The 12,626-nt window shown below is 43.2% G+C and overlaps 1 protein-coding gene across 1 annotated transcript in view; it reads right to left on the bottom strand.

Moving 5' to 3' along the window:
• The window catches only part of LOC101732307 (pepsin A), a 43,911-nt gene that overhangs the window by 21,667 nt on the left and 9,618 nt on the right, over positions 1 to 12,626 (bottom strand). Inside the window, exons 3-5 of the mRNA XM_031895194.1 lie at positions 12,100 to 12,217; positions 10,927 to 11,045; positions 3,692 to 3,888 (exon numbers count right to left, since the gene is read on the bottom strand). Coding sequence (XP_031751054.1) covers positions 3,692 to 3,888; positions 10,927 to 11,045; positions 12,100 to 12,217 — 434 coding nt within the window. The remainder of the gene's footprint in view (positions 1 to 3,691; positions 3,889 to 10,926; positions 11,046 to 12,099; positions 12,218 to 12,626) is intronic.

Genomic DNA, 12,626 nt, shown 5'->3' with positions numbered 1-12,626 from the left:
CTAATTAACGCATTTAACGCTTTAGGTGCTTTTGTGAATCATGCGTTCGCATTCTTTTCATTCGCTAATTACCTTATTGTGTTAAAATTAATGCACGCGGTTGCGCGTGAATTAACGCATGTGATGTGCGACTTAACGCACGCGGTAAGACTGAAGTGAAGCGCGCATTATTTTTCGCGTCAATTTTAACACACAAAAAAAGCGTGAGATAAAACTTATCGACCTTTAGTGAATCAGCCCTATTGTCTCTCCTTTAGTTTATCTACAGAAGCTCCCAATGCTCGATTGTTGGCCAAGAAGAAATATCCATTTGGAGACTGTTTAAAGCTTCAGCCCAGTTTATGAATATACTGTTATACTAGTGGGTATATAATTGGCTATATAAGTGGCTATATAAGTGGCTATATAAGTGGGTATATAAGTGGCTATAGAAGTGGCTATATAAGTGGGTATATAAGTGGCTATTTAAGTGGCTATATAAGTGGGTATATAAGTGGCTATATAAGTGGGTGTATAAGTGGGTATATAAGTGGCTATATAAGTGGGTGTATAAGTGGGTATATAAGTGGCTATATAAGTGGGTATTTACGTGGGTATATAAGTGGGTATATAAGTGGCTATTTAAGTGGCTATATAAGTGGGTATATAAGTGGCTATATAAGTGGCTATATAAGTGGGTATTTACGTGGGTATATAAGTGGCTATTTAAGTGGCTATATAAGTGGCTATATAAGTGGGTGTATAAGTGGGTATATAAGTGGCTATTTAAGTGGCTATATAAGTGGCTATATAAGTGGGTGTATAAGTGGGTATATAAGTGGGTATATAAGTGGGTATATAAGCGGGTATATAAGCGGGTATATAAGCGAGTATATAAGCGGGTATATAAGCGGGTATATAAGTGGGTACATAAGTGGCTATATAAGTGGGTGTATAAGTGGCTATAAGTGGCTATATAAGTGGGTGTATAAGTGGCTATATAAGTGGGTGTATAAGTGGGTATATAAGTGGCTATATAAGTGGCTATATAAGTGGGTATTTACGTGGGTATATAAGTGGGTATATAAGTGGCTATTTAAGTGGCTATATAAGTGGCTATATAAGTGGGTGTATAAGTGGGTATATAAGTGGCTATTTAAGTGGCTATATAAGTGGCTATATAAGTGGGTGTATAAGTGGGTATATAAGTGGGTATATAAGTGGGTATATAAGTGGGTATATAAGCGGGTATATAAGTGGGTATATAAGCGAGTATATAAGCGGGTATATAAGCGGGTATATAAGTGGGTGTATAAGTGGCTATATAAGTGGGTGTATAAGTGGCTATATAAGTGGGTGTATAAGTGGGTATATAAGCGGGTATGTAGGTGGGTATATAAGCGGGTATATAAGTGGCTATATAAGTGGGTACATAAGTGGCTATATAAGCGGGTATGTAAGTGGGTATATAAGTGGGTATATAAGTGGCTATATAAGTGGGTGTATAAGTGGCTATATAAGCGGGTATATAAGTGGCTATATAAGTGGGTATATAAGCGGGTATGTAAGTGGGTATATAAGTGGGTATATAAGTGGGTATATAAGTGGGTGTATAAGTGGCTATATAAGTGGGTGTATAAGTGGGTATATAAGCGGGTATGTAAGTGGGTATATAAGTGGTTATATAAGTGGCTATATAAGTGGGTATATAAGTGGCTATATAAGTGGGTGTATAAGTGGCTATATAAGCGGGTATATAAGTGGCTATATAAGTGGGTACATAAGTGGCTATATAAGCGGGTATGTAAGTGGGTATATAAAAGGGTATGTAAGCGGGTATATAAGTGGGTATATAAGTGGCTATATAAGTGGGTATGTAAGTGGGTATATAAGTGGGTATATAAGTGGCTATATAAGTGGGTGTATAAGCGGGTATGTAAGTGGGTATATAAGTGGGTATATAAGTGGCTATATAAGTGGGTATATAAGTGGCTATATAAGTGGGTGTATAAGTGGCTATATAAGTGGGTACATAAGTGGCTATATAAGCGGGTATGTAAGTGGGTGTATAAGTGGGTATATAAGTGGCTATATAAGTGGGTGTATAAGTGGCTATATAAGTGGGTGTATAAGTGGCTATATAAGTGGGTATATAAGTGGCTATATAAGTGGGTATGTAAGTGGGTATATAAAAGGGTATATAAGCGGGTATATAAGTGGGTATATAAGTGGCTATATAAGCGGGTATGTAAGTGGGTGTATAAGTGGGTATATAAGTGGCTATATAAGTGGGTGTATAAGTGGCTATATAAGTGGGTGTATAAGTGGCTATATAAGTGGGTATATAAGTGGCTATATAAGTGGGTATGTAAGTGGGTATATAAGTGGGTATATAAGTGGCTATATAAGTGGGTATATAAGTGGCTATATAAGTGGGTATGTAAGTGGGTATATAAAAGGGTATATAAGCGGGTATATAAGTGGGTATATAAGTGGCTATATAAGCGGGTATGTAAGTGGGTATATAAAAGGGTATATAAGCGGGTATATAAGTGGGTATATAAGTGGCTATATAAGTGGGTATATAAGTGTGCCCCGAGGGCAGCCTGTCCCCTGACCAAGGCATTGGCCTCCCTGGGCACGGTCCCCCCCCCCGCCAAAACATTGGTTTCACAGGCTTACTCCTTCCACCCCCCGCCCGCGGCTTTTAAAAGAGAGTTGTTGCCCAGACCAACTCCCATGTTTTGGAACATCTCCCATATAAATACTAATATCATGGGGGAGGCTCAAACCCAGTGAGGCCAATGCCCAGGTCGGCAGGTGCCTGCTTAGTTAGGGCCCCCATATGGGCTTTACCTTGATGTGGTTTGGGGGTCAAATTCATGATCATAACTTTATAACTAAAAACCCCTGTTTTTATACATGCACTTGCTTAGATACTAAATGATTAGTGAAACAGGGGAGCTGGGAATGTGCTCTTTCTCACTTAGCCTTGGGGTGCTCCCACACCCCCCCTTTTGTTATTGGTATATAGAGTGGTAATGAGGTGCCCATGGGAAATGATTCAGTGCCAGGGCACAAGTGCAAGGGTGGTGCCCAAGGGGAGGGGAATTGTAATGGGTGCAATAGGCCTGAGTGACATTGGCTGCTTAATAGGGTCTAAGTGTAAAGGTGGCCATACACGAGGCGATTTCGCTCGTTGTGCGATGAACGATTATATCGACAAACGATCGTATGGCGATCGAGTTCCCATACGATATGCCATCCACGGGCAACGATAATTCGGGAAAGATTTTGTCGCATCATTATCGTAAAATACCTACGATCGTACATCTACGTACGATCGATGTCGTTGCTGGCAATCGTGACATGCGCAGAGAACAATCGTTGAAAGACAAATGTCTGACACTCACACCAACTGGCAGATTTTATCGTTAAACGACCAAAATTTTTAAACCTGGCCGATCGATTTTGGGGACGATAATGTCGGCTCGTTTAGTGGGCCGACGATCGTTCGTACACCACCAACTATACGATAACTTAACGATAGCATCGGATCGTTCGGGAATCGGTCGTTTGTAAGTAAAAAATCGGTCCGTGTATGGCCACCTTAAGGGGGGAGGCCCAGCTGGAAGGGCAGCAGGAAAATCACCTGTAATTAAATGCCCGAGGTAGAGGCAAGTTATACTGATTGGGCAGTCAGGGTATTTACCTGGTTAGACAGACGGAGAAAAGATCCTCGTTTATTAGCTCCTCTTTCCACATATTGTCAAACACGGGGGTAACGTCCCCCACTGAGAGGCTCGGATACCCCAGGCCCAGAATCCCATCAAACTTGGAATAAAATAGAAAGATGGACTCCGTCTCACTCAGCAACAGCCCTTGGTTTCTATCAACAATGTCGCCCACCTTGAGGTCGAAGAGAATAAACGGACACATTATATCCCTAGGGAACCAGATGTTGCCAATTGCCCCACCCCAGCATCCCTGGGGCAGGTAGAACTTATAATGAAATGCACAAACCCACACAGAGTCACTTTCATTTTACTGAACATGAAATGATGGGGCAATAAGTGGGGCATACGTGGGTACTGGGGTAAGAACACTAAGATTAGCTTTCTCAAGGCAAAGCCAGCGCATAGTGGCTCCTCTGGTACAGAAAGGATTAAGTTTAAGCCCTGCCCCAAAGAGCTTACACTCTACAAGGAGTAACATATACAGCAATCAGTAACCAATACAGGAGGGGAAGAGAGCCCTGCCCAAAAGAGCTTACAATCTACAAGGAGTAACATATAAAGCAATCAGTAACCGATACAGGAGGGGAAGGGAGCCCTGCCCAAAAGAGCTTACACTCTACAAGGAGTAACATATAAAGCAATCAGTAACCGATACAGGAGGGGAAGGGAGCCCTGCCCAAAAGAGCTTACACTCTACAAGGAGTAACATATACAGCAATCAGTAACCGATACAGGAGGGGAAGAGAGCCCTGCCCAAAAGAGCTTACACTCTACAAGGAGTAACATATAAAGCAATCAGTAACCGATACAGGAGGGGAAGGGAGCCCTGCCCCAAAGAGCTTACACTCTACAAGGAGTAACATATAAAGCAATCAGTAACCGATACAAGAGGGGATAAGAGCCCTGCCCCAAAGAGCTTACACTCTACAAGGAGTAACATATAAAGCAATCAATAACTGATACAAGGGGTGAAGAGAGCCCTGCCCAAAAGAGCTTACACTCTACAAGGAGTAACATATAAAGCAATCAGTAACCGATACAAGAGGGGAAGGGAGCCCTGCCCAAAAGAGCTTTCACTCTACAAGGAGTAACATATAAAGCAATCAATAACTGATACAAGGGGTGAAGAGAGCCCTGCCCAAAAGAGCTTACACTCTACAAGGAGTAACATATAAAGCAATCAGTAACCAATACAAGAGGGGAAGAGGTCCCTGCCCAAAAGAGCTTACACTCTACAAGGAGTAACATATAAAGCAATCAGTAACCGATACAAGAGGGGAAGAGGTCCCTGCCCAAAAGAGCTTACACTCTACAAGGAGTAACATATAAAGCAATCAGTAACCGATACAAGAGGGGAAGGGAGCCCTGCCCCAAAGAGCTTACACTCTACAAGGAGTAACATATAAAGCAATCAATAACCGATACAGGAGGGGAAGAGAGCCCTGCCCAAAAGAGCTTACAATCTACATGGAGTAACATATAAAGCAATCAATAACTGATACAAGAGGTGAAGAGAGCCCTGCCCAAAGAGCTTACACTCTACAAGGAGTAACATATAAAGCAATCAGTAACCGATACAGGAAGGGAAGGGAGCCCTGTCCAAAGAGCTTACAATCTACAAGGAGTAACATATAAAGCAATCAATAACCAATACAGGAGGTGAAGAGAGCCCTGCCCAAAAGAGCTTACAATCTACAAGCAGTAACATATAAAGCAATCAATAACCGATACAAGAGGGGAAGAGAGCCCTGCCCAAAAGAGCTTACACTCTACAAGCAGTAACATATAAAGCAATCAATAACCGATACAAGAGGTGAAGAGAGCCCTGCCCCAAAGAGCTTACACTCTACAACGAGTAACATATAAAGCAATCAGTAACCGATACAAGAGGTGAAGAGAGCCCTGCCCCAAAGAGCTTACAATCTACATGGAGTAACATATAAAGCAATCAATAACTGATACAAGAGGTGAAGAGAGCCCTGCCCAAAGAGCTTACACTCTACAAGGAGTAACATATAAAGCAATCAGTAACCGATACAGGAAGGGAAGGGAGCCCTGTCCAAAGAGCTTACAATCTACAAGGAGTAACATATAAAGCAATCAATAACCAATACAGGAGGTGAAGAGAGCCCTGCCCAAAAGAGCTTACAATCTACAAGGAGTAACATATAAAGCAATCAGTAACCGATACAGGAGGGGAAGAGGGCCCTGCCCAAAAGAGCTTACAATCTACAAGGAGTAACATATAAAGCAATCAGTAACCGATACAGGAGGTGAAGAGAGCCCTGCCCCAAAGAGCTTACACTCTACAAGGAGTAACATATAAAGCAATCAATAACTGATACAAGGGGTGCAGATAGCCCTGCCCAAAGAGCTTACAATCTACAAGGAGTAACATATGAAGCAATCAGTAACCGATACAAGAGGTGAAGAGAGCCCTGCCCCAAAGAGCTTACACTCTACAAGGAGTAACATATAAAGCAATCAGTAACCAATACAGGAGGGGAAGAGAGCCCTGCCCAAAAGAGCTTACAATCTACAAGGAGTAACATATAAAGCAATCAGTAACCGATACAGGAGGTGAAGAGAGCCCTGCCCAAAAGAGCTTACACTCTACAAGGAGTAACATATAAAGCAATCAATAACCGATACAAGAGGGGAAGAGAGCCCTGCCCCAAAGAGCTTACACTCTACAAGGAGTAACATATAAAGCAATCAATAACCGATACAAGAGGGGAAGAGAGCCCTGCCCCAAAGAGCTTACACTCTACAAGGAGTAACATATAAAGCAATCAGTAACCGATACAAGAGGGGAAGAGAGCCCTGCCCAAAAGAGCTTACACTCTACAAGGAGTAACATATAAAGCAATCAGTAACCGATACAAGAGGGGAAGAGAGCCCTGCCCCAAAGAGCTTACACTCTACAAGGAGTAACATATAAAGCAATCAATAACCGATACAGGAGGGGAAGAGAGCCCTGCCCAAAGAGCTTACACTCTACAAGGAGTAACATATAAAGCAATCAGTAACCGATACAAGAGGGGAAGGGAGCCCTGCCCCAAAGAGCTTACACTCTACAAGGAGTAACATATAAAGCAATCAGTAACCGATACAAGAGGGGAAGAGAGCCCTGCCCCAAAGAGCTTACAATCTACAAGGAGTAACATATAAAGCAATCAGTAACCGATACAGGAGGGGAAGGGAGCCCTGCCCCAAAGAGCTTACACTCTACAAGGAGTAACATATAAAGCAATCAGTAACCGATACAAGAGGGGAAGAGAGCCCTGCCCCAAAGAGCTTACAATCTACAAGGAGTAACATATAAAGCAATCAGTAACCGATACAGGAGGGGAAGAGAGCCCTGCCCAAAAGAGCTTACACTCTACAAGGAGTAACATATAAAGCAATCAGTAACCGATACAGGAGGGGAAGAGAGCCCTGCCCCAAAGAGCTTACAATCTACAAGGAGTAACATATAAAGCAATCAGTAACCCTCGTATGAGGGGCTGTCAGTACAAACTCATTGTAATCTTATGAGGAATATTCTGAGGAATGTCAATGCCCCTTATTTTATTATTATATTTAATATCATATTTTTGATTGGTCCATCTAATGGTCATATCGGCTTCTTGACGTTGTCATACCTGGAGTTTTGCAATGATATCTTTTACTTGCCAGCCGGTTGCCAGTGTAGGGTTAACTTTATGAACCTGGTAAAGAGTTGAAAATTGTTGTGAAAGAGTTGACAGTAGCGATGAGCAAATGTTTTTGCCAGGGATTTGCAGTGAATTTCCGCTTTTCGCCATTAGCGAATAGTTTCCCGAAACTTCTGCGAAAATTTACAGCAGAAAAATTAGTTGCGCATCAAAAAAAATCCCAGCCGCGGCAAATTGAGCGTGGTCGCGGCAAAAACGTCGCAAATTTTATGGTGAAGAGAAACAACAGATTCGCTAGAAACTCACAATAGCTTGTTGTTTAGTGTAAACTAATTCAGCCAATCACAGGGGGTTTAGCCAGAGATCTATGCATCAAATACATTTGTAAAAATTGGGATGGTAAATCCAGTACAAAAGTCATTGTTTTATTTCTGACTCCAGATTTCAATAACACTTAGGGACTCCCCATATTCTTATATTGTCCCCGCAGGATCAAGGTCCTCGAGTTTCAACTGGGTGTCCAACAGCTGTTGTTGAAGTTGAGATAAATCTTTTTCCTTCAATTCCTTGTGTGGTGCCATCTGGCCGGTATTCGGGCAAATCTGTGCGCCATGCACATTCTTGGATTTCAGGGGATAGTGCCGAAGTGGCGGCTTTATCCCACGTGCCACTTTCATTCTCTCCAATAAGTCATTATCCGATTGATCCAAATCTAAGGAAGTTGTTTGTGCCGACTGGGAAGTAGGACCTGCAGGTTCTGTAGACCTGTGAGCAGATTGTACGGTACAAACAGTTGTTTGTTTGTCTTGTGGTTACAAACTGGAAATAAAATCCATGGTGGCACTGAGATCAATAGATGCACAAAGCTTCTCACAGTAACTTAAGGTTCTCTGAACAGTTGGAACATTCCAAAGTGATACAGATGAAGGTAAAAAACCATAATTTGAGGTTGTCAGTTCAATGGTGGGATGATGAAATTGGCTCATTTTACCTTCTCACTTTATGGCTGTGCCTCAGGAAGAGTCATTCCAGTGACAGTAATCCAGTAACCCAGACAGGAAACTTTCCCTGAGCAAAAAAAGGCTATTTTTGAATGTCTGAAATCCTTATTAGCTGATTACCATGATATTGCCCAGAAGTCAGGCAAATGCTATGAAATCTTCACATTTGACGCACGTAGAAAAGTTCTGAAATGTCAACCAAATTAAAGAATTAAGGCCTGTAATTGGCTGCAAGCAATTTGTAATATGGGTTAGGGTTCCTGGGTTCAGGTCACGTGCCCCCCCTGGGGTACTTGGCCAAGTAACTCACCCCATGTTCCAACCTGGAGACCTTGCAAGGAATAAACAGGAGGTTCAAACACCCCACACACAAGACACTCCGTGACAGAAGGTTCCCGAGGCTACTGGGCCCCGGTCTGATCCTTATTCTCTGCTCCTTCTCTCTGCTCCAGGGACACTGTACCTTATTAGGGCTCCGCCCTGCGTTCCAGGTATACTAGGCCCTATGTACCCTAGTCCCTATCTCTCTAGGTCACTAACTGGGTAAGAACTGCCTGACACTGGTCCCTGGTTTGTCTCTCCTACCGCTGACTCTCACCACCCGCAGTGAGCGCCAACCAAATCTATTCCGTCACTATCTCACTGCTGCCGGTTACCTTTTTGACGTAGCCTACCACAGGCTCCCTGGCAACATGCACATCTGTTTTTTTATAGGCCAAAAAGGAGGTGGCTCCTTGCTCACTGCCTTGTATAACCTCTGCGGGGGGAAATCTCCTTCAAGTGCCAGAGAAGAGAACCTGATCTAGAACCTCCTCAGGGGAATCGCCTACCCAACAGCACCATCTAGTGGCCGTAACTGATATCACATAATTTCCCTTAAATAATAGAACCTTATCTAGAACCTCCTCAGGGGAATCGCCTACCACACAGCACCATCTAGTGGCCGTAACTGATATCACAAAATTTCCCTTAAATAATAGAACCTGATCTAGAACCTCCTCAGGGGTATCGTCTACCCAACAGCACCATCTAGTGGCCGTAACTGATATCACATAATTTCCCTTAAATAATAGAACCTGATCTAGAACCTCCTCAGGGGAATCTCCTAGCTAACATTATTAGGCCAATCACAGTTAGGGGGTTTAGCCAGAGATCTACGGATCAAATACATTTGTAAAAATTGGGATAGTAAATCCAGTACAAACGTCATTGTTTATTTCTGACTCCAGATTTCAATAACATTTTGTGACTCCCCATATTCTTATATTGTCCCTGCAGGATCTATTTTCAAGGTCCTCTATTTTCAACTGGATGTCCAACGGCTGTTGTTGAAGTTGAGATAAATCTTTTTCCTTCAATTTCTTTTGTGGTGCCATCTGGCAGGTGTTCCGGCAAATCTGTGCGCTGTTCACATTCTTGAATTTCAGAAGATAGTGCCAAAGTGGCAGCTTTATCCGATTCAAAGAATAGAATAGATTAAATAATAGAACCTGATCTAAAACCTCCTCAGGGGAATCTCCTACCTAACAGCACCATCTAGTGGCTGTAACTGATATCACATAATTCACATTAAATAATAGAACCTGATCTAAAACCTCCTCAGGGGATTCTCCTACCTAACAGCACCATCTAGTGGCTGTAACTGATATCACATAATTCACATTAAATAATAGAACCTGATATAAAACCTCCTCAGGGGATTCTCCTACCTAACTGCACCATCTAGTGGCCGTAACTGATATCACATAGTTCAGGAAAGAATTGTTGGGAAACCTCTTGTGGGAGCCCCAAAACTCTTGCATGATGCTGCAGCTACAAAACTACAATCTAAATGAGACTTATAAGAAAGGATCACAAATGTATTTTGCAGACTTTCTGCCAAGGGCACCATTAGCCAAAACCCAAGTGAGACCTGAAACACCAGACTATAAAATATTCTCCATCTTTTCTGAAGGAGCAGATTAACTTTGCCGAATATTTAAGAGTATCAGAGATACATTTACAGCAAATACTGAACAACAAAAAACAATTCTGTCATTACATACAGCTGTTGTGTCTGGACGGCCCAATCAGAAAGAATGGTAACCCGTTTGTAACCGGGACTACTGGGGCATCAGAGCTGAAATCACTACACAGGATGGGATTCTGTATAAAGGACACTCACCTCCCCATAATAGGCGACTAAATTAGTCTGGCAAGATCTGTTACCCATAAAACCATGTGGCACAAACTTATTCTGAGACACCGTACCATATGAATACCTTGTACTCTGTATATGCCCCGCAGAGAAAGTAAGATTTTTGTTATAGTTCCACTCTAGAAGAAGTATAGGGACCAACTAAACAAGCACATTGAGTATTTATTATTTACAAATGGTGTATGACTGTAGAAGTGCACAGGGCATGGGTTAAAAAGAAAAAACCTCCTGTGTAAGACAAAGCCCATGTCCCATAAGCCATGCTGACTGTACTCAAGGCCATTCCCCTGGTAAATGGGGGGGGGGGGGTAGCTTGGGGGTATAAAAGATCCCAATTGTATAGCAAACTCTTTTACCTGCACAGTGTCAAATCCCAAGGCTCCACTCATACTCCCAGTTCCATAGGAAATAGAAACCATTTTATTCCCAGGCTGAAACGTGGAGGATAGTTTGGGGTCAAACTGATTGTGATTTGCTGTGGAAATAAGAGAAAAAAATGATGTGAGAAAGGGGGAATGTTGGACTGCTTGGGGAAAGGGGGTATAATGTTAGGTACTGCTTGGGGCAAGGGGGTATAATGTTATGTACTGCTTGGGGCAAGGGGGTATAATGTTAGGTACTGCTTGGGGCAAGGGGGTATAATGTTAGGTACTGCTTGGGGCAAGGGGGTATAATGTTAGGTACTGCTTGGGGCAAGGGGGTATAATGTTATGTACTGCTAGGGCCAAGGGGGTATAAGGTAAGGTACTTCCTTCCCACCCACCTACCTCCCTCCTACACCACTCCCCAATCTCTTCTGTGCTACTTCTCCCCTGGGACTGTAGAGTCTCAACATCATTCTCCTTCCTTCCCACCCACCTACCTCTCCCCTACACCACTCCCCAATCTCTTCTGTGCAGCTTCTCCCTTGGGACTGTAGAGTCTCAACATCATTCTCCTTCCTTCCCACCCACCTACCTCCCTCCTACACCACTCCCCATTCTCTTCTGTGCTACTTCTTCCCTGGGACTGTAGAGTCTCAACATCATTCTCCTTCCTTCCCACCCACCTACCTCCCTCCTACACCACTCCCCAATCTCTTCTGTGCAGCTTCTCCCCTGGGACTGTAGAGTCTCAACATCATTCTCCTCCCTTCCCACCCACCTACCTCCCTCCTACACCCCTCCCCATTCTCTTCTGTGCAGCTTCTCCCCTGGGACTGTAGAGTCTCAACATCATTCTCCTTCCCACCCACTTACCTCCCCCCTACACCACTCCCCATTCTCTTCTGTGCAGCTTTTCCCCTGGGACTGTAGAGTCTCAACACCATTCTCCTTCCTTCCCACCCACCTACCCCCCTCCTACACCATCTCCATTCTCTTCTGTGCAGCTTCTCCCCTGGGACTGTAGAGTCTCAACATCATTCTCCTTCCTTCCCACCAACCTACCTCCCTCCTACACCACTCCCCATTTTCTTCTGTGCAGCTTCTCCCCTGGGACTGTAGAAGACCTCTGCTAAACCACCCTCACCCCGTCTCTTCAATACTCACTGCAGGCTGCACTGGAACAGGTAACAGAAGGAATCCAAAGGTTTGCAGATCCAGTATCAAACACTACGTTGAATTCTTGTGGTGGGGTTCCAATAGAGATTGTGCCAAAGTACTGGTTCTGCCCAGTAAGCAAGAGAGAATACTCAATTTAATCATATCAAGCAATAATAATACAGAAAGTACTGGGATTCAGTAGAGCCAATGTATAAGCCAGAGTATTGCATGGAGTATAAATTACAATTATATAAATGTATGATTAAAGCAATACTGTCATGGGAATGCATCAGTTAATAGTTATAGAGCTGTTCCACAGAATCCTGCACTGAAATCTGTTTTACAAAAGCACAAACTAATCTTTTTATATTTAATTTTGAAATGTCACTTGGGGCTAGCCATATTCTTCGTTTCCCAGGGTGCCAGAGCCATGTCACCTGTGCTCTGGTAAACTTCACTCACACTTTTCCTCTGCGCTGCAAGTTGGAGTGATATCCCCCCCCCCCTCACCCCCAGCAGCCGATCAGCAGAAC

This window comes from Xenopus tropicalis, chromosome 1 (assembly GCF_000004195.4).
Source record: "Xenopus tropicalis strain Nigerian chromosome 1, UCB_Xtro_10.0, whole genome shotgun sequence".
Taxonomy (NCBI): domain Eukaryota; kingdom Metazoa; phylum Chordata; class Amphibia; order Anura; family Pipidae; genus Xenopus; species Xenopus tropicalis.
Note: the sequence above shows the minus strand (reverse complement) of the source record. Positions and strands in the feature narration are given on the sequence as shown.